The following is a 21,699-nucleotide window of genomic DNA, read 5'->3' as shown; positions in this document are numbered from 1 at the left end:
GGTAAGAGCCAAGCTTTTTTCCAATTCAATTTATCATAGAATTCCAAGGAAATTTTCCCCTCGGAGTGGTTCTTTTCTTTGGTTGAAACACATTTCTTATATTTTTATTACAACATTTAGGTCATAAATGCATTTGTCTTCAACTAAAAAATCCCATACTTTTATCTATATTTCCATACTAACTAACAATGACATCTTCTTCCAGGAAGTGACATCATAATTTATGGTGGGAAAGCAACAGCACAAACAGAAATTAGCATAAATTAGCTGTAATGTTCTGTGGTATTATATTGACAAAATAAATATTCATTCATTAATGTTCTTTTCGGCTTAGTCTCTTTATTAATCAGGGGTTGCCACAGTGGAATGAATAGCCAACTTATCCAGCACATGTTTTACGCAGCAGATGCCCTTTCAGCTGTAACCCAGCGCTGGGAAACACCCATACACACTCATTCACACATATACACTATGGCCAATTTAGCTTATTCAATTCCCCTATACCACATGTGTTTGGAGGGAAACCGGAGCACCCGGAGAAAACCCACGTCAAGACGAGGAGAACATACAAACTCCACACAGAAATGCCAACTGACCCAGCCAGGGCTAGAACCACCGACCTTCTTGCTGAGGCGACATCGCTACCCACTGTGCCACCGTGTCACCATTGAATAACATTTATATTATTAAAACAAAATACTATTATTTAATTACATAATTAAATAATATAAACAAACCCTCGAAACTAATTATCCCATGGATATATCCTCTTCGACTCTCACCAATTTAAGTAATGATTAACATTGTACACTGTAAATAAGTAGTTTTATATTAATGTTTTAATAGATACAGCATTTCTGAAAGTTACATTATAATCAATTATATTATAATCATATTATAATCAAAAGGGGGTGACACGGTAGCTCAGTGTTTAGCACTGTGGCCTCACAGCAAGAAGGTCGCTGGTTTGAGCCTCGGCTGGGTCAGTAGCCATTTCTGTATGGAGTTTGCATGTTCTCCCCATGTTGGCATGGGTTTCTTCCGGGTGCTCTGATTTCCCCCACAATCCAAACCCATGCGCTATTGGGGAATTGATTAACTAAATTGGCCGTAGTGTATGAGTGTGAATGTGAGAGTGTGTGGGTGTTCCTCTGAGTAAAACATAAGCTGGATAAGTTGGCGGTTCATTCCACTGTGGTGACCCCTGATGAATAAAGGACTAAGCCGAAAGGAAAATAAATGAATAAATAATCAAAAGCTACAAGGTACAGCACAACAAATGACCCAAATCACTGTTAAACTACAGATTAAGACCATGTAACTGTTTTTCAGATTACAGGATCTCAAGAGGAAGTTTTAAAGGTACTCCAGGAGCTTCTGATGATAATGTACCTACAGGTAACCCCAGCTCTTCATGCAGGGCTCTTCTTTAATACACTGTTGCTGATGTGAATAAATCCTGTTGAATGTGTAAACAACCTCCACTGACTTGATCATATCATAAACAACTAAAATAGAGAGTTCACACTCGTGCTCATGTTGATCCAAACTTTCTTTTCCTTACTGGCACACAAAATAATACATTATTATGAATATGACATCACTAGTCTCTAGAGTGTAGTAATGAGCAAACAAAGAAAGCAAAGCATAAAGACAGAACATTTCATAGGTAAGATTTCGTTTTTTTTTTACGTTTTAGTATGTTACGAACTTTTGTGCTCAACAAATAATGTTATTGATTATAATTTAGTCACTTACTGCACTGACCATGTGGCCAAGTAACAACAACTCACACTAAAGACTAGGCTAATGCTAGTTTTTTTGAATATAATAAGCAAACAATGTAAATGAAATATGACAACATGATACCGCGATGCCAGAAACTTATATTATTGTTGGTTAAGCGAAGTAACGGCTAGTTTTTGAAGTAACTTATAAGAGTGCCTGATAACATAATAGTGCCTGCGCCTCAATGTGCATACTGTCCTAAAAAGTGAAAGCAGGAGAGGGGGTGTGTCAGGACATGGATTAGATCAAATTTAACTGGGACGGAGGATAATACATTTGCATGCACACAAGCACATGCTCTTTGTTGGCAATGCCCATGCGGACACATATCTATCGATGTAGAAAAGTGATGTAAAATTATAATTTTCGTAATATAATATTAAATAAAATATTTGCATACTGACAACTGGAAAAACTCCTGATCATAGATATATGTATATACAGTTAGGTCCATACATATTTGGACATCGACACAATCAGTTTTGGCTCTATACACCAAGACGAAACAAACAAGAGGTGCTTTAACTGCAGACTGTCAGCTTTAATTTGAGGGTATTTACATCCAAATCAGATGAACCATGTAGGAATTACAACAGTTTGCATATGTGCCTCCCACTTGTTAAGGATCCAAAAGTAATTGGCCAATTGGCTTTTAAGCTGTTCCATGGCAAGGTGTGTGTTATTCCCTCATTATCCCAATTACATGCATTTGGAATCTGTTACTATCAACTCTCAAGATGACATCCAAAGACCCATCACTATCAGTCAAGAAAGCATTCATTAATTTGAAATTTTTTTTTTAAATGCCCCAAAAACAGGCAGAAACTGATAACAGTTGCTGTAGAGGCCTGGCAGAGCATCACCAGGAATGAAACCCAGTGTCTGATGATGTCTATGCGTTCCAGACTTCAGGCTGTAATTGACTGCACAGAATTTGAACCAAGTATTAAAAAGTGATATTTTGATTTATGATTATTATTCTGTCCAATTTTAGACCCTTAACAAGTGGGAGGCACATATGCAAACTGTTGTAATTCCTACAACATTCACCTGATTTGGATGTATCCCCTTAAATAAAGCTGATGGTCTGCTGTTAAAGCACATCTTGTTTGTTTCATTTCAAATCCATGGTGTTGATGTATAGAGCCAAACTTGTTAGAATTGTCTATGTCCAAATATTTATAGACCTAACTGTAAGTGTATATATATCTTGGGCTCCGGATGGCCAGTCCTCCACTGCACCTTGGTCCCACATTCATTTCAAAGGAGCGCTACCCTGTACCACAATGACGGCTCTATTGACAAATTCCTTCCAATAGACAACAATAGCGTAAGTGACATCTAATGTAAATATCTTTGTCTCTCACAGAACATCACTAGACACTGCTCTGCTGTGATCTGAATCTGCAGTCTTCACCCAGACTGATGACAAACTTGTAAACTTGTTTCCCATTGGACCCAAATATATTAAACATATTATTATTTATATTAAACTCAACTCAAGACTACTTTTCTGTCCACATAACATGCACCTACCACATTAATCAAACTCTGACCTACTCTTGTGATGCTCAAAAAAAAAGTAACTTGTAGAGATCATACCTTGGACTTTACAAAGTACATTGAGTGTCACTTATTAACCCTCTCAGTTAAACACAGCAGTGAAACATCACATGATTATGGCAAAATTCAGTTCTAAACTGTTGATTGAGCCTGAATATTGTCCTCAAAGTGAACGTTTTGAGTGCAGGAGTGCTAGACCTGGAATTTACAACTGTATAAAGGTTTTATTCGTTTATGATGTCACCTCGGATTAACTAACTTGCAATCATACATCATCTGCTAAATCATTTTCTTACACATTTAGTAGTACTGACAAGTATGTTTCCTGTATAGAGACTGCTGATGTGCTGATGCATTATACATAATATTTCTGTTTTCTTTTTGTTTAATGAGTATCACTGTAAAAAATCTTTAAAAATAGTGGTAACATTATTGCACATATTATGTGATAGATTAAGATTTTAACATTAGTGGAGTGCTTTTATATAATTTAAGCAAATTCACCACCATTTACTCGTATTTATTCATGAAAATTACTCATTCATAAAATGTAAAATACATAATTTATAATGAAATACATACACAATGCATTTTTGCCAAATCACATTTTATAACATGTTCCACTGATAACAATATGGTACATATAATTTGTTAAACTATTCTATTCAAAATTTACAGCAACATAAAGCTCTGAATTCGTGTCAGAAACTTAATATAAGTTTGTTTTTGGCTGATTTTAATTTGGGGAATATTTGTATGAATTCAGTTCAGCAATTCCAGATTTTCTAAGCCAACCTTGACTCGCTCATCCTCCAAGACAATGCAGATCCCACACTGTAAAATAAACATTAAGCTTATTATAACACAAGTACACAAATATTTTGACTTATAATGGACAGGCTATTTTCAAAATGTATTCTAGTGTACAAAGAAAAAAGTTTATAAAAAACAAACCATGTTTAAACAAGGAATATGTAGTGTTTGAGTTTTGAAGGTTTTTTTCATACAAATACACCAGCAACAGAGGACAACATCTCTCATCTCATCCCTGATTTAATGTGAGGTCTGATGCAACAAAAGAGCAGAAATTAGTAATATTGCCTAATAATAACAACAACAACAACAACAATAATAATACACAAATAACATTATAAAAAATACCTGCTGTTTGGCACCCATTCTCTTTATCAAAATCTGCCTGAGTAAACCGCTCCTCTTCTGTGGGAAAATACTGTTAACATTTTCTTTATTAATCTGAAAGATTAAGCTAACAAATACCGGTATTAGTATTTAATTAATGAAGGCTTTTAATTACAAATTTTATTATATATTAATTACATTATATCATCAATACTGTAAAAGGAACCTTATGAATTGGAAAAACATTAGCTGCGCATAAACCCCATTGAATAGCTATAGCTAACCTAGCACTTTACCACTTAACAAGCTCACTGCCTGATCATTGCTGCTAAATATTACAATGTAATAATTTGTTCAATTTCAATATAGAATTCAGAATGAACATGAAAGCAAATCAATTTGAAATAGGAATAGGTGGTTAAAAATACCTGTTTATCCCTATTTACGTCGATTAGCAAAAACTAAGCCCCCGAACCAGCTTGAACAGCGTGTCTTTCCTGAAAAAGCTTATTTAAGACAATAGAAATGATAAACTGTTAATGCTCTTACCTCTTAACATACTCACTGTTGATCTGCTCCTTCAAAATGTCGTCTGATCACCACCATTGTTGAGATTCAAATGCAAACATCTCAATCAAATCCACATAATTGAGAGAATTTTCCTAAAATAAACATGAAGCCTTCTTTCCTCAATTTTATTAACTTGATTGGTTTCTCAAATTACGCCTAATAATTGCACTGATTTGCTTAAAATATAAATGAAATTTATATCTTGATTTTATTAGCAAAAACTTCTCAAACTTTTATAATAAATGCAGAATATCAACTTTTTAAAGAGAAAATGCACATTATTTTTAATGACCACATCATTTTTTTTAAATGAAAATTACAAGCCTCAAGATTCATTTTTACAGGCTACAAGAGAATACATTACAATATCACAAGCTGATCTGTACAACTCAAATTATTTTGTATAATTATTATTGTACTAAATTATATTGTACTCAAATTATAAGAGACATTTTGCTCTTGATATAGTTATACAATCTAAATAAAACATATTTCTGAATAAAAGAATTTCTTTAAAGGATATGTGAAGAGTTCAGATGCAAAAACTTCAAAGTTTCGTCTGAAATGTCCATTGAAAATGAATGTTTCTCTCAGCCTCCTTTGTTTATGTTGAGTTATTTCACTTCAAAGAGCATGAAAGGGAATTATTCTTTGCCATAAAAGTGATATTACTGAACCTACACTCAGGAGCCTGATAAAAATGCTTATTTTGGTCGAACATTTCAGATGGAATTTAGAGGTTTTTGCATCTAAACTCTTCATGTTTTGATAGATACAATGTTAAATGCATACGCTGTTTCCTGTTGCAGTGCTGGCTATGCAGCTGACTATGGTGGAGGGGCCGGATCGACTTCCTGCCGATGAGAACACTCAGGAAGTGCTCTGCAGGAAGCTCTGTGTGCTGGAAGCTGACCTCTCAGGGGTTGTCACCTTGATATCTGTATGGTTATACTCATTTGGAATACAATAATAAACATCTATATATGTGTATACAAGAAATAATCTCAAATTCCAACATGTTGGTGTCCATGTCTTGCAGGAACTGTCTGCTCATTTTGTATCCATTTACAGTGAGGAAAGGACTATATTTATCACTTTTAAAACCATTGAAGACATTTGGAGATTCAGCACCTACCACAGAATGGGTCTGTTCTTAATTTAGTGGTCCAAATAGGTTTATGTATAGTATGTTCGTTAATGATGCCTATTGGATGATTATTATAATCTTTTTGGTTGTTTTTCTACACAGACACATTTTTGTTTGGTCTATTTTTGTTAGGTCTCCTTGTTAAATAGTGTGTATTTATTTGATCCATGTTGTGAAATATTAATAAAACAGAAAACAGTCCTTTTAAAATGTAATATGTAATTTTAAATAATTTATTTCTGCTTTTCAGAGATGATTGTTCTGAAATCATTCTACACTGAAAAACAATGATTTATTGGATTTACTCATTTTTTTAAGGTAACAATATATATGGGCTGAATTTAAACAAATTAAATTTAGTAATGTTCAATGAATTTGTTTGTTTAAATTCAGCCCATATAAATTGTTTGCAACCACTTACTTAAAAAAACTAAATTAAATCCAACAAAATTTTTTTCAGCTCCAATATTTTTTTTACAATACACCACTATTAAACATTTAGGGTTAGTAAGATTTAAAATAAAATGATCTGTAATGTATGTTTGCCTTTTTATTTCGCCATGGTGAATTAAACTGATCGAAAGTGTTGCCAGATTACTTTTTTCATTATTACTAGTTATACACTCAACGACCACTTTATTACGTACATCTTACTAGAACCAGGTTGGACCCCTTTTTGCCTTCAGAATTTCCTTAATCCTTCGTGGCATACTGTAGATTCAACATACTGGAAATATTCCTTAGAAATTTTGCTCCATATTGACATGATAGCATCACGTAGTAGCACATCTCAAAGGTGCTCTATTGGATTGAGTACTGGTGACGGTGGAGGCCATGTGAGTATTGAACTCATTGGCTGTGTTTCCATCCACCTATTTTATGCTCATTTTGGATATGCGTATAAAAAAATGGTTGATGGAAACCCCTTGAATCGCATAATTTTGGAAAATGTGCATAAAAAACACAAGCACATAACTGAGTAGGATAAACCTTTTATTCGATAAGAAAAGTTGTGCATAAACTACAATGAAAACACTTTTACTGAGCAAATTCCAGTATGTGCATTAAAAAAAGGTCCTGTGATTTTGTTATGAGATCATGTGATGATAAATATGTGTGTGAATGGTTGAAGCGGACAGAGCACATTGTAAAACATCTTAAATGTTGTTCTAAAACACTTTAACCATTTTAGTATGTTATTATATTATTAATTACCTCCAGAATCAAGAGCGTCTGTGCTCCGCGTCTCACGCCTTCAAATGCCACCGCGTGTTCATTGTATGTCGGCATTGTCTTCTGAGAGGCAAGTAATTTATTAAATAAGGAAAAGATTCATGCAGCTTTCCCAACCACAGAAAATTCAGTTTTTACTGTTGATATTTGGTGCCAGTTAATCAGGACCGGACGATGTTGTTCTCTTTGACTCGGATGAAATCGCTACTTTATTCGGACGGCTTTTATGCGATAATCCTGTTCTGTGCATAAATTTAATTTGCATCTTTGGATGAAACATAGCTATTGTCATGTTCTAGAAACCAGTCTGAGATGATTCACCCTTAAAGACATGGCGCGTTATACTGCTGGAAGTAGCCATCAGAAGACCCAGTGTGGTCTACCGCTGTTGTAGCCCATCCGTCTCTAGGTTGGACATGTTGTGTGTTCAGAGATGCTCTTCTGCAGACCTCGGTTGTAATGAGTGGTTATTTGAGTTACTGTTGCCTTTCTATAAGCTGGAACCAGTCTGGCCATTCTCCCCTGACCTCTGCCATCAACAAGGCATTTGCGCCCACAGAACTGCCACTTACTGGATGTTTTCTATTTGTTGGACCATTATCTATAAACCCTAGACATAGTTGTGCGTGAAAATCCCAGTAGATCAGCAGTTTCTGAAATACTCAGATCAACAACCATGCCATGTTCAAAGTCACTTAAATCACCTTTCCTCCCCATTCTAAAGCTCACTTTGAACTGCAGCAGATCGTCTTGACCATGTCTATGTGCTTAAATGCATTAAGTTGCTGCCATGTGATTGGCTCATTAAAAATTTGCATTAGCGTGTAGCCGGACAGGTGTACCTAAAAAAAAGTGGCCAGTGAGTGTAAACTGAAACAAAAAGAATATATTTCCCAATTTTAATGTATATTATTGTATGTATTGTATATTATTATAGTTTGCCGTTTCTTTTACTTTATTATTTTTATTGAATTTTTTTTGCAAACAAATTGATTCAACCTTACAATGACTTACCGATTATGTCATTTTCATCAGGCTTCTTGGGTCAGTGTATGGAAAATCTTCTCATGGACCAGGAGTTTTGGTTAACCTCCCTTGACCACCATTCAGGAATTGAGATCTCAATTAAAGAGGAGACACTAAATCTAATGTACAAAGGTTTTCTAATGCAAGAAGGTAAAGAGTGCAAAAACACTGAAATGAATAACAAATAGAGATTTCATGTGTTCTACAGCTATTTTAATAACACTAACACTTTACTTTTTAGGGTCTTTCTTTGGATGGTGCACAGCCAATCAGATGTTTGACAGCTCTACATCAGGAAAGGACCTTTATCTGGAGAAAGGGGACATTGCTCTGTTTGAGCCTCCGTTTCTAGGGTCAGGCTGGACTGTCCTGTCATTAGCAGATGGCTCTAGAGGAACCAAAGCAAAGCCAGCTCTGGAGCCAGTCACTCCCTTTCATGAGTATGTGCTGTTAATTTCTGAATTTCAGATTAACTTGTTGTGAAATCAAACAGAGCCGCCAGAACTGAGGATAACAATGGATTTTTTTTCTCAAGGTGGTTTCTAAAGTCCTGCCCAGAGACTGTGTTAGTGGGTGGAGGAAAGGACACTAGTGACCTTCCATTCCAGATTGGTGAGAAAATCTTTCTCTTTCTTTCTTTCTTTCTTTCTTTCTTTCTTTCTTTCTTTCTACGCACCAATGTTTAAATGTTTAAGGGGAATAGGATTTTAAAATGCTTATAAAATAATTATTATTATGCTTACTACAATTATGCTCACTATACAAAACTACTTATTTAATCTGAAACAGCAAAACTATCATTATGAAACACGTTTACAATTGAAAATGATCAATTAATTCTTGCAATGAATAGTTCATTCATTTTTCTTTCGGTTTAGTCTCTTTATAATAATCAGGGGTTGCCACAGCGGAATGAACCACCTACTTATCCAGCACATGTTCTATGCAGCGGATGCCCTTCCAGCTGCAACCCATCTCTGGGAAACATCCCCACACACATACACTATGGACATTTTAGCCTACACAATTCACCTATACCACATAGCTTTGGACTTGTGGGGGAAACCGGAGCACCCGGTGGAAACCCAGGCCAACATGAGGAGAATATGCAAACTCCACACAGAAACGCCAACTGACCCAGCTGAGGCTCGAATCAGCAACCTTCTTGCTGTGAGGCGATCGTGCTACCCATTGCGCCACAGTGCAGCCATGATGAACAGTTTAACTATGCATTTTTACTCCTGTTTTATAATGATGATGCACAGGGCAACTTTGAGCAATATTGCTGGGAAACTTTGGGAAAATGTCCCTCCAGTTGCTGCACACCACCATCAGTGTGCAGCATCCACTTGATGATGCAACGGCAGCCACAGGACAACGGCACCAGTTCGCTCACCTCCCATCCAGGTACTGACCAGTCTCAGCCCTGCTTAGCTTCAGGGAGTAACCGGTCTTGGGCTGCAGGATGATATGGCTATGGCTAGATTAAGTATTGTTCAAGAAACATTACTTATTATAAATGTTGACAGCTGTTGTAAAAATTCATTAATTAACTAACTAATCACACCCGTGTAGTCCCAATCACCTTGAGACCTACATTCATTTATCTTCAGAACACAAACTAACATATTTTAGATTAAATACAAGAGCTCTCTGACCCTCCAGGGGTCAGGGTGCACATTTACTACTGGTAATACGACACTTGTGTGTTTGACTACTGAATCCCTAGCATTCTCTAGCATAGGTCTCTAGCATTCCTGCTACTGATTGCTGCTAAAAAAAATATATTTAAAATTGTTTAATGCCAACAATGAACAAGGAACCAATGCTTTGATTTTGCCATCAGTGCTATGCATTTATATACTCTCAACAAAATCATCCTGACTGGTTTTACAAAACAATTCAGCTCATTTTAGAAGAGTGTGTACTAGCAGCTGGTGCAGGAGCACGGCTGCATGAAGTTGAAGTACCTGTCAGCACATGTGCTCTACACTGACCATTTGCATAAATATTTCTAAACTTTTGTCACTTTTGTAACATCTCCTATTGCTTGCCATGCCTCCTGTCACCAATGGTCAATGTTGCTTGTTATCAGCACTCCAGTGAAATGAAGGGGACTATGTTGCTTTATCACTGCATGTCGCTGACATGGGGCTTGACTGGCAATATGTCATACTGCCTATAATAAACGCACATCCTGATCTGAGACAAAAGAGAAGACCCTGGCAAACAAAAAATTGTTTTTACAGTTTTTTTGGTGCATCAACCAGATTTAATCTAAAATATCTTGTAATTGTGTATTTATATAGCGCATTTATTGTGTATGGCCATACACCCAAAGCGCTTCACAATCATGAGGGGGGGGGGGTCTCTCCACACCACCACCAGTGTGCAGCTTCACTTGGGCGATGCGACGGCAGCCACAGGACAACAGAGCCAGTGTGCTCATCACACACCAGCAATAGGGGGAGTAAAGAAACAGGGATAGAGCCAATTCAGTGGATGGGGATGATTGGGAGGCCATGATGGGTAATGGCCGATGGAGGGATTTTGACCAGGACACTGGGGTTACACCCATACTTCTTATGAGAAGTTCCAGGGATTTTTAATGGCCACAGAGAGTGAGGACCTCGGTTTAATGTCTCATCCGAAAGACAGCGCTCACTGACAGTATAGTGTCCCCTTCACTTTACTGGGGCGTTACGACTCACACAGTCTGCAGGTTGACCAGGCTCAGCCCTGCTTAGCTTCGGTGAGTAACCAGTCTTGGGCTGCAGGGTGGTATGGCTGTGGCCATATCATCTCAACTTGTGTTCTGAAGATAAATGAAGGTCTCAGAGGATTGGAACGGCATGGGGTTAAATAATTAATAAGAGAATTGTCATCTTTGGACAAAATAAAGTTAGATTACTTTAAGAAGTATGCGTGTAGTTTTATTACATAAGAATGTGGCTCTTTTTTCCAAAGAAGCAAATGACATTTAAAAGCAAAACTGGATTATCAAATTAAAATATATATATAAATAAATAAATTCAAATAAAGTAGCATTTACATCCAATTAGACAAAGAGAACAAAATCGTCACTTCCTGACAAACTGCCACCAAATATCACAAAGGAAAATGGAGTCGACCACAGTGGACCTTTTTTTCCTTATATAATAAATCATTTGTGCCTCAGAAAACAAGACAAAGTGCTATGAACATGGGGTGGCTTTTGGAAACACAAGACCATTCTTTGGGGGCACAGCTGCTCAAGACAGTTCTTTGAGGTAATAATACCAAACCACTTTAAATGACGGAGTTTGTCTGAGGGACTTTAGAATGATCAAAAGCAACATTTCAGATATTTTACAATATGGTCAGTCCATTGGTTTGTCCATTAATGCAGCCCCATCTTGCTCATTTGTTATTATATGATCTGTTAAATGGCGGCACTTATATGCTTAGCACTGTCGCCTCACAGCAAGAAGGTTGCTGGTTTGGGTCAGTTGGCATTTCTGTGTGGAGTTTGCATGTTCTCCCCGTGTTGGCGTGGGTTTCCTCCTGGTGCTCCGGTTTCCCCCACAGTCCAAATAAGACTGTTGGCAGTAGTTGAGTGCATGAGTGCGTGCGAGAGTGTATGGATGTTTCCCAGTACTGGGTTGTGGATGGGAGGAGCATCCACTGCATAAAACTTGGAAAAGTTGGGAGTTCATTCCCCTGTGGTGACCCCTGATAAATAAGGGACTAAGCCGAAGAGAATTAATGAATGATCTGTTGAAACAAAAAAAAATTATGCTTTTTTTGTTTGTTTGATGCACATGCTAGTCGGTAAATAGATTATGACGTTTCCATCATAGTTTATGCACATTTTTTCTTACTGAATAAAAAGTTTGTCATACTCAGTTATGTGCATGCTTTTTATGCACATTTTCAAAATATTTGGCTTTTCCATTAGCACCCTTTTTGCACTATTCCAAAATGCACATGAACTAGCTGGATGGAAACGGTCTACCAACACACACTAAAATGTACCAAACTCTCACAGCGGTAGGAGTGTGCGAGACCACAGAGGACTATGATGCTGACGGGCCTGATGAACTGAGCTTCCAGACTGGTGAACGCATCATCATCCAGGGCCTGCTGGTGGCCTGTTTTGAATGGTTTATGGGACAATCAGAGAAAACTGGAGATACTGGACTTGTCAAAACAAAACTGGTCAAAGCGACCGGTTCATTTTGTGAGTAAGTGCTTGTGTCCTTCAGCATTAATACATTCTGCGGATTGTGTTCTGTCTTCACAGCTTTACTTTTGCTTTATTTTTATCTCGTTCTACATTACAGATCATCTGACATGTTCTTGAAGGATGAGGACAGACAAATTGTTTTGTTGGATCATGAGCAAATTAAAGAGGAGACTCTTTCTTTATTGAAGAAAACATGCCAGTGTGATGTTGGCACAAACTACAAACTTGGTAAGAGTTTTGAATCTGAACATCTTAGTTTTTATGAATTAAATTTGACCTGTTTTTACAACAGGATCTGCTGTATGAAAAATCTTTGTCAAAAAAAACTATTAATAATATTATTTATGAACAGTCTCTAAGAGACCACGGAAACAGAATTGCAGACACAAAGCAACTGTGACAGCACAAAACCCATCAAATGCAGTCTTGAAAATGTAAATCCTGGTCGTAAGCTTTTCTTTTGTGTGGTGTAAACAGAACCTAAACCACCTTTACTGCTCCGCCTTAGGGAAACTGAACTGAAGATTAGGAAACTAATTTGTCACTGAAACTAGAGACATATACAACAAAAAGCTAGAACACAAGCAGTTGTAACTGCAAAGTAAGTTTTAGGCATGATGTTAAAAAGCTGAAAAATCTGTACAGCCGCTCGTCCAGGGAAGAACTCGTGGTGCTCTGAGGCCAGTAAGCACACTGCTGCAAACACTGGGGTTCTCCCTAATACATAGAAGTGTGTGTTAATGCTTCTGTAATCTAATCAGATTAATATCAACCATCAATTACATTAGAAACTAGCCTAAAAATCCTAAAAGCTAAAAACAGGGAGGTACAGATCTGTTAATTTAGGGCCTCTGTCCTGCAGAACCTTTAACCTTAGTTGAACACACATGCACCAGCCAATCAATGTCTGAACCCTGTCCCATACCTTTAAAAAAAAATTCTGTCATCATGTACTCATCCTCCACTTGTTAAAACTTGTTTGAGTTTTTTTTTTTTTTCAGATAAACACAAAAGACGATCTTTTTAAACAACCAGTAGCCATTGACTTTGGTAGTCAATCACTTGAATGTCAATTACTAACAGTTTCCTACATTCTTCAAAACATTTTATTTAGTGTAAAAGAGTAACAAAAAACTCAAAGCCTTGGAACAACTTGAGGATGAATAAATGATGAGAAACTAAAGATTGTGTCAATGATCAAATTTAAGAATAATTACGAATGTAACAAGGGGTTAAAATAGATTCAAATGTGACGATTCAAATGGGCTGAGACATAAAAAAAACCCAAACAATTAATATATACAACTAGAGTAGGAATAAGAATAAATCTTGAAGGGGAAGTGACTTGCTGCATCCCAATTCACATACTATCAATCCTAAATAGTATTCGAAAATAGAAATATTATGTCCTGAATCATTGAATTGAGTATTGCAAAGCTATCTGGAAATTCGAAGTACAAATCTATGTGTACACTAATCTTTAATACATTTCACGTTGGACCTGAATTCCCTTACAACTTTTTGAATGCCTATTAAGTCATATCTAACCTACGTAAAAATATTTAAATCACATTTTGTGAATCATATTTAATATGCAGCAATAATGTGAACTTTTAAAAAGACTTGCTTGACGTGCCTTCATTTTGAACGAATCTTTTATGTGACTCTAGAAGGATGAGTCCTCTCTGAGAGTGATTTGTTCATTCACATATGGGCATATTTGTGCAGGTGGAAGAGAAAATTAGTTTATTTTTTTAATCTTCTATCGGGTTTGAGTCGTTCGTTCATCACGTGAAAGACAGAAGCCAATCATATGCAGCCAGAGCTGGAAAAAGATTTGATCCGTTCATTTCTCGAGTCCTTGGTTTGAGTTGTCTCTCTTTACATGCTGTAAGTGTGATGTGAACGAATCACTCAAATTTGAAGACATGCCAGATGAGGTGATCAGAATTAATCATAGACAAACATCAGGTAAACAATGAAGGATTAGTTTAGATTTCTTATAGCTTTGTAGCTATGTTTGTGGTGTTATGTTTATAGCATTCTAGTAGTTATTTGTAGTGTGGTCAACATTTGGGCTAGTTGTAGATGTGTTTGGAAGCATCTTGTAACATTTTAACGTTATTTTGGCAAATTGAATGAAATGACTCGTTAAAAAAAAAAAAAAAAGAAAAAAGATTTGTTCATTTTGATGAACGCGACTCACAGATTCGAGTCAGTAAAATGATCTGAACTTCCCATCACTATCTTCTATTACACACTGAGAAGTATGCACTTTTTCTTCACATGCGTAGTATACTCACTTCACTTATATTTACAATAATACAAGTAGGCAAATTGGAATGCAGCAACTGTATTTAGAAACGTTTCTGTGGTATTTTCTTGCCACTGAAAGATACACATTAAAATTAGCATTCAGTGTCAGTGAATTTGTGTATCAATTCAGCTTATCTATGGTTTTCTTCAAATGTTTTATGCAAGCCAATGGCTTCACAAAACAAAGTCAGACCATTCCGTTTTTGCTTCAAATTGAGAAATAATATGGTCTAATTGAGATTAGAAACTGCTTATGTTACATGTATGCCACATCTTTGGATTATGACTAAAAAGCAGTGGCTGTCTCTTATTTTAAATAGAAAGAGCACAGGCCAAGTTTTTACATTACCACTGGAAGTGCTAGCTAGTAAAGTTTCAAATAATAAATTAAATAACATAGAAAAAAAAAAAAAAAATCAATAGAAGTGTCTTTCAGTGCACTCAATGTCCTTACTTTACTTTCATTTATACACCCTACATTAGTCCACTAGTAAAGGGGACAATTCAAACACAGACTCACTAGATATCTCTGTACAAGAGTGCTGCAGCTAGATGAAACTAACGCCTGCAGCACATTGGCCCATCAAAAACAGGACTGGACATCCCTTTTCTACACTGACCTGTCCTTAGGAAGCGATTTAGACACATCCCAGACAAAAGGGGGAGCTGCTGTTGCAAGCTTGTCCATTTCTGTAAGATGATCAGATGTTAAAGCTTGCATTTACATCATACAAACTAATCTTTGAGTGTATTTTTAAATGGCGTATGTTTGGTGCAGAACTGAAAGCAACATTGCAAGTTTAAGAAATCTTTTCTAGTAGTTTCTATTTAGCTTATCAGTGTCTTGTAGCTCCTGGTTGTTTACTGGGGTCTTTATAGATACAATACAAAGATGGTGTCCTCATAATACCTTATAATGGACAGAAAGTGAAAGATTATTTATGGCTACTTAAAAATAAATAGGCCAATCTCCAGCTGCCATTTCATCACTCTATGTGGTCTACAGAAGCAGTCAATACTGACACTTTTCATACGGAAACTTGCATAAGACTTCACACGTGCATTGATGTGACATGCCTGTTTTAATGGCATTTTAGTATAATAAACAACATTTAACAATTTATGGGATAGTTCAAGTCAGATTTTGTTGTCAGTCTGAAATCTATTATCTTAAATGTAAGAGTGAACTTAAACAGATACCACTTGGTCTTGTATATACAAAATAGCTGCTTGTTAGCTTTGAAAATGTGACCATAAATGATTTCCTTCAGGGGACTTACCTTCATCCCAGTCTTCATCACACACGGGGGTGGTCCAGGTGCTCACTGGGATTTGAAACTTGCTATCAGTCTTGTCCTTAGCCACTTTAAACATAGCAAAAGAGGTTGAGATCAGTTAAATGTACAAGGTTGCACACACTGTCTGGTTGATTTTGCTTGGTGTCTGCAGTCGTCCACTAGTATGCATGGTTAAACAGGGCTTACCATAGGTTTCGGTAACAGAGCATCGATCTACACATGTTGAGATGTGATGGGACAGCTCATTTTTCTTCATCAGGTGGCGCGCATTGAAGGGACATGTCCATAATTCACCAACCAATTCAGGGTGATTCTACAAATGAGATTAAGATCACAAATATTATGCAAGTCTTAAGGGGGTCGCACACCAGATGCGCCACTCAGTTACGCAGCGGCATGCATTTTAGAATTCTAAACATAGGTTTCTATCAGGGTACGCACACCGGCAACGCAAGTAGGCGGCTGTCCATGGCGCCCAGTCATGACTCAGGACACTGTTCATATTTCAGACTTCCAACTGTCATGTGCACACCATGTTTGTGGCAGTATCAGAGTCAATCTCCCATTCCCTTTACAAGTCAGTTGCATCGCACCATGGCACATTTGCGATTTAGATGGTGGATTTTGTAATAAAAAAACCTGAATGCTTCATTAGTGAGAAAACAGACCATCTGCAGCACGAGAATAAAGAACGAGCCTCCTCCTTTCAGCCTCTTTACTTTCACTTTATTTTACCTCTTTAGTTTACTTTCATGGATAAGGAAACAGTGTTGTACGCACTCCACTGAAGACATCCATTAGCCTACATATTTAATTTTGTAACATTATACAAATGTAAACTGTCATGAAAAAAACCTCCCGACATAAAGGCATGGAGGTTTTCATGTAGAAAACAATACATTTTTGTAGCCTTTGTTTTCATCTGTAAAGATATTTGTGTATTGCTGTACATCCTGTGTGTTTTCAGCTATGTGTAAGTGTTTGAACCGGCATAGGTGGATAACTAACACACTCTGCTGGACTAGAGCAGCTTTTACTTGGTCAATGCGCAGTCTATTTCAGTTCCTCAAAATAGCAACGCATCAACAATGTGCCATAACACATCTCCTTTCTAGAGCGGCAGACCCATGAGTCCACAAAGCGGCACAAATGGATTTGCCATTTAAACAATGTGGCGCAAAACATGAAAATAAGGGTTGTGCTGGTCTGAAAATAGCAACAAAATCGCACGAAACACATCTTGCCTTTTGCGTCAAGTGTGTATGATAGGGCCCCTTAATGTCATGATGAAACAGAAGTAATGCAATACTATCTGGCTGCAGACTTGCATATGTAGTCTCAGACACATGCACTCAAAAAAAGCTAGTGACATCACTCTGAGGTCACAGTTAGGGTCAGTGTTAGGAGTGACATGCACCCAGTCTGCAGTCAGACCTTCTCAAGTAATGACTGAGATTTTTAATGACATGGCATCCATTTGACTAAATGCATTTTTTAAAGGGGTGGTCAAGAGTGTATTTTTATTTTATCCTGAATCAGACAGAAAAGTAAAAGGACACAGCTGAACCTCATGCCTGCTCTCTAAAATAAAATCTGACAAGTGTCATTCCCATATATTCGGGTTATTAGCATGTGTAAGTAATATGAAGTGTTAAAATATGAAGAGATGTTGTTGTTCACACAGCTACATTACACATCAACTAAAGTTTAAAATATGGTATCGTAATGGACAACCCCTTTTGATAAAAGTAGAAGCAGGGACTTTTATTCAGCATTTGTTGATTAGCTAAAAAGAACTAGATCTGGTTGCATTTCACTGGAAAAATGTAGTTATGTCATAATTATTAAGTAAATAAAAAAAGGTGCACTCTTTTTTTTTTTTTTTTTTTTTTTTTTTTTTTTTTTTTTTTTTTTTTTTTTTTTTTTTTTTTTTTTTTTTTTTTTTTTGCTGCTGCTGATTTAAAATGAGGTGAAACAACTCTTAATTTTTTTTTTGGGGGGGAGGGGCGCAGGTTAATTGTTTTATGTTTAATCCACTTATATTTTTAAAAACAATTTGGTTGACTAAATCAACTTGTGTTAGGACAACATGAAGGACATGTGTGGAACTCAACATACAGTCAAATGTTCACAAGATCAATGCATGATTTTAACTTCATGCTGATTTAATAAACAAGCACAAGGATTGTGAAGAATTTCTTCTCTTAAAAAAATTGGTCTGCATTAGGGCTGTCAATTTCCACAAAATCCTGTGATCAACCATAATTTAAATTAATGATCAATTATAGATTAATCGTTAATCACCACTCCATCATAAACACAATAGATAGTTCCCGCAGCGTACAGTAGCTTAATTTCGCATTAGTTGCAGGGATTCACTTTTTAAAGTAATTGTAAATACTGTGTGAAAAGGATCTAAACAAAAGCAGGATCTTCATCATTCTTCATAATTTAACTCATACATGCAGCAACTTATTTTGCGTCATATAGAGTTGCTTTAATATGCTAACATTTGAGGACATAAGCACATACTTTACAGGGTCTATTTATAAAAAAATTCAATAAACTAAACAATTTTGATTTGACCAACTTTAAAGATTTACAGTAGAACGAAAATTCCTTTTGGAAAACCATAAACAGTGGTGTTGTTTTAAGGCACTTGCATTTATGAATATACAATTTCTACAAAATTAGAATATTGTTCAATACAAATTGAATATTAACATCTTGCCCTAATAAAACAAAGAAAATATCATTTTTAGAAACATAGGAGGACAACTTGAGAGAAACTTTTAACAACTCGAATGAATCAGACCAGAAGGTTCTGCTATATAAACAGTCAAAAATTAGATGTGCAGTCATTTTGGTGTCAACCTCAGAAAATGTACAATTATTGTGCTCAAAATTTAATCGGTCTAAGTAACTCTGAAGATGGCTTAATATCAATGAATATTTGAAAGTGTACTTCTTTACCTTTGAGAGGTATGGGGAAGAAAAGAAATTTGATAGTTCTTAATTTGATAATAGAGCTCTTGGAAACAAGAAAGACATTATTTCTACTAGCTTGTATTGGAAATTTATCGGGTTAATATTAATCTTTTTATTTTATTAGGCATTTCACTCTGAAAAAAAATCTTGTCCACTTATCAACAAATAAGGCAGATGAAGTGTGTCATTTACTGTATATTGGTGACCACAATCCTAACCATCATTACAAATGCCTTCGGGATAGATTTCAATACCCATATTGCATTGCTTAGGATCACATCAAAGTTACATTTTTTCACTAAAAATTCTGTGACTCAGAACCTCACCCTGTCTGTCCAATAGATGGACAATAGACCAAATACCTCTCTCCCACCAATATTGCACACTAATCTTTGCTCCGCGTTCCCGTGAATGTATACATGTCTAGGGCATCCAGGCAGAAAAAAAAATAGGTCGCCTCATACAGTGGCCAGATATAACAACAACAACAACAACAACAACAATAATAATAAATACACAAGCAACAAACAAACATATATATTTTTTTGTAAATATGTACAAACTTGGTACAGGAGAATACATCTCACAACAAATATGAACAAAACAAAAATAAATAAACTAAAATGAGAGAAATTATCTCAGTAATACTAAGTATAAATAAATAAATGCCAGGGGTAAAGAGAAAACAACTCGTACTCTAATGAGCTGTGGGCTGCACACGCACCTTTCTGCATTTGATGAGGTGGTAGGGGAACCGGCAGGCTCGGATCAGATGATGTGGGTCATATGGGCACAGCAGCAGTTTATCGGGGTTGCAGAAATCTGTGAAACACGTGACAATTATTCCAACTGCAAACCGATGTCGGCAGTGTAAACGTTAACGCCTTGCCTCTTTGAGGTTTTACCTTGAGCGTCTTCCCATCGTGGAGCTTTAACAGCCATCTCGGGTTTTCTTTTTGCCTTCGACATCTCTGCCTCTGTCCAGCTGTTTTAAATGCTAAAGTGCACAGTCATTATTAGCAAAACACCTGCAAGTCGCGAGGCTCATCAAAATAAAACTTACCAGCTGTGAGAGAATGCTAAATAGCTACAGTTTTGTGTTTTATTGTGTTGGTAGTTAATATTTACATATATATTAAACAGACAGCCCCACGATCGTAACTTACAAAGATGTCGAGTCGTTTAATCAGTATGATGTAAAAGCACCTGATGAGAGTTACATTATTCATCCACTTGAGGCGCTAAAGCGCAGCGCACCGCATGACAGGAAGCTACTTTTTAATTTATTCTTTAAAAATGACAGGGTAACAGAAACAACAACAACAAAAAAAATTGTTGTTAGACTGAAACAAGTTAAAGTAACGTCAAGGTTTTTTTTTAATTAACAATGTAATTTAATTTAACAATTTAATATATTTTTTTATTAACAGTGCTTGAATAACAGAAAGGCATTACTACTTAACAATCAATTTACATGCATTCACAATCTTTCCATCCTCTTTAATAACAGTAATAATAATAATACAACAACAAAAAAACAATCAAACAAACAAAATGTTAAAGAAAAATACATAGCAGGGGAGTTCTCAAACTCCCCTGCTCAAGTTCTCAAAATATGCAAAATCCTCTAATGATGAATATACATTTCTTGCTTTTTGGCTTTTCATCTCTCTTAATGTCTTCAAATATATCACACATTCTTCTTTAAACACCACTAGTCTTAGGGGAATTTTGAAAAATATACATTTATGAATATATAATTTTAATACAAATAAATTATTCATTATATAAGATATCATTTTATCCTTAATTATTAGGCCAAACTTAATAATTTCCCATGTGAAGATAAGTCTTACAAATATTTTCTGTTGTATCCAAACTAAAACTTTGTGCCTCATTGCATTGGAAAAACTTAAAACGAAAAGTGTTCAGTTGTTTCAATATCTAAATTACAAAACTGGCATACTTTTGAGTCACCAATAATGGATTTTAACCTTAGAAATTCTTTTGCAGGATGAATGTGATTCATAATTTTAAAGTGCACTTCTTTGCATTTAGGATTAACAGGATATGAAAGAAATCTTTTTCTAATATCATACACATTTTTCTTATCATAATGAGATGGTATACAAGCTTTCTTAACAGGTCGTGGAAAACAACACTGGGTAGACAATCTCTCAAAAATTAGTTTGAGCATTTTCTATCTGTAAAGTTAACATTTTCTATCTTAAGATCGATTATTTTGGGATTTATTGTTGAATATTTTATTTGTTCCTTCACTAGGTTAACCATCTGCAAGGGGTGATTCTTAATCGTTTTATCATATCTTTTAGGAGAACAAATTATTTGGTATTCTCTACAGAAAGCATCATAACTCAACATATTTAAGTAACGTCAATGTTTTT

General features: G+C 36.0%; 2 protein-coding genes across 2 annotated transcripts in view; one reads left to right on the top strand and one right to left on the bottom strand.

The window, feature by feature from the left end:
• Positions 1 to 21,699, top strand: part of LOC130232402 (SH3 domain and tetratricopeptide repeat-containing protein 1) — a 52,592-nt gene that overhangs the window by 1,830 nt on the left and 29,063 nt on the right. The window contains exons 2-9 of the mRNA XM_056462273.1: positions 1,333 to 1,398; positions 5,871 to 6,001; positions 6,101 to 6,206; positions 8,477 to 8,617; positions 8,709 to 8,907; positions 9,003 to 9,079; positions 12,495 to 12,690; positions 12,790 to 12,920. Of these exons, the coding sequence (XP_056318248.1) occupies positions 1,333 to 1,398; positions 5,871 to 6,001; positions 6,101 to 6,206; positions 8,477 to 8,617; positions 8,709 to 8,907; positions 9,003 to 9,079; positions 12,495 to 12,690; positions 12,790 to 12,920 (1,047 nt within the window). The remainder of the gene's footprint in view (positions 1 to 1,332; positions 1,399 to 5,870; positions 6,002 to 6,100; positions 6,207 to 8,476; positions 8,618 to 8,708; positions 8,908 to 9,002; positions 9,080 to 12,494; positions 12,691 to 12,789; positions 12,921 to 21,699) is intronic.
• Positions 13,038 to 20,464, bottom strand: LOC130232403 (gametocyte-specific factor 1). The gene is made up of 6 exons (XM_056462274.1): positions 20,200 to 20,464; positions 20,019 to 20,116; positions 16,493 to 16,619; positions 16,289 to 16,372; positions 15,629 to 15,698; positions 13,038 to 13,409 (listed from the first exon to the last, which is right to left on the bottom strand). Exons 1-6 carry the CDS (start codon positions 20,261 to 20,263, stop codon positions 13,313 to 13,315), a joined length of 540 nt encoding a protein of 179 aa, XP_056318249.1. The 5' UTR covers positions 20,264 to 20,464; the 3' UTR covers positions 13,038 to 13,312.

The sequence above is a fragment of the Danio aesculapii genome, chromosome 7, assembly GCF_903798145.1.
Source record: "Danio aesculapii chromosome 7, fDanAes4.1, whole genome shotgun sequence".
Lineage (NCBI taxonomy): Eukaryota > Metazoa > Chordata > Actinopteri > Cypriniformes > Danionidae > Danio > Danio aesculapii.
The sequence above is the reverse complement of the archived record's forward strand: the minus strand, read 5'-3'. Positions and strand labels throughout refer to the sequence as shown.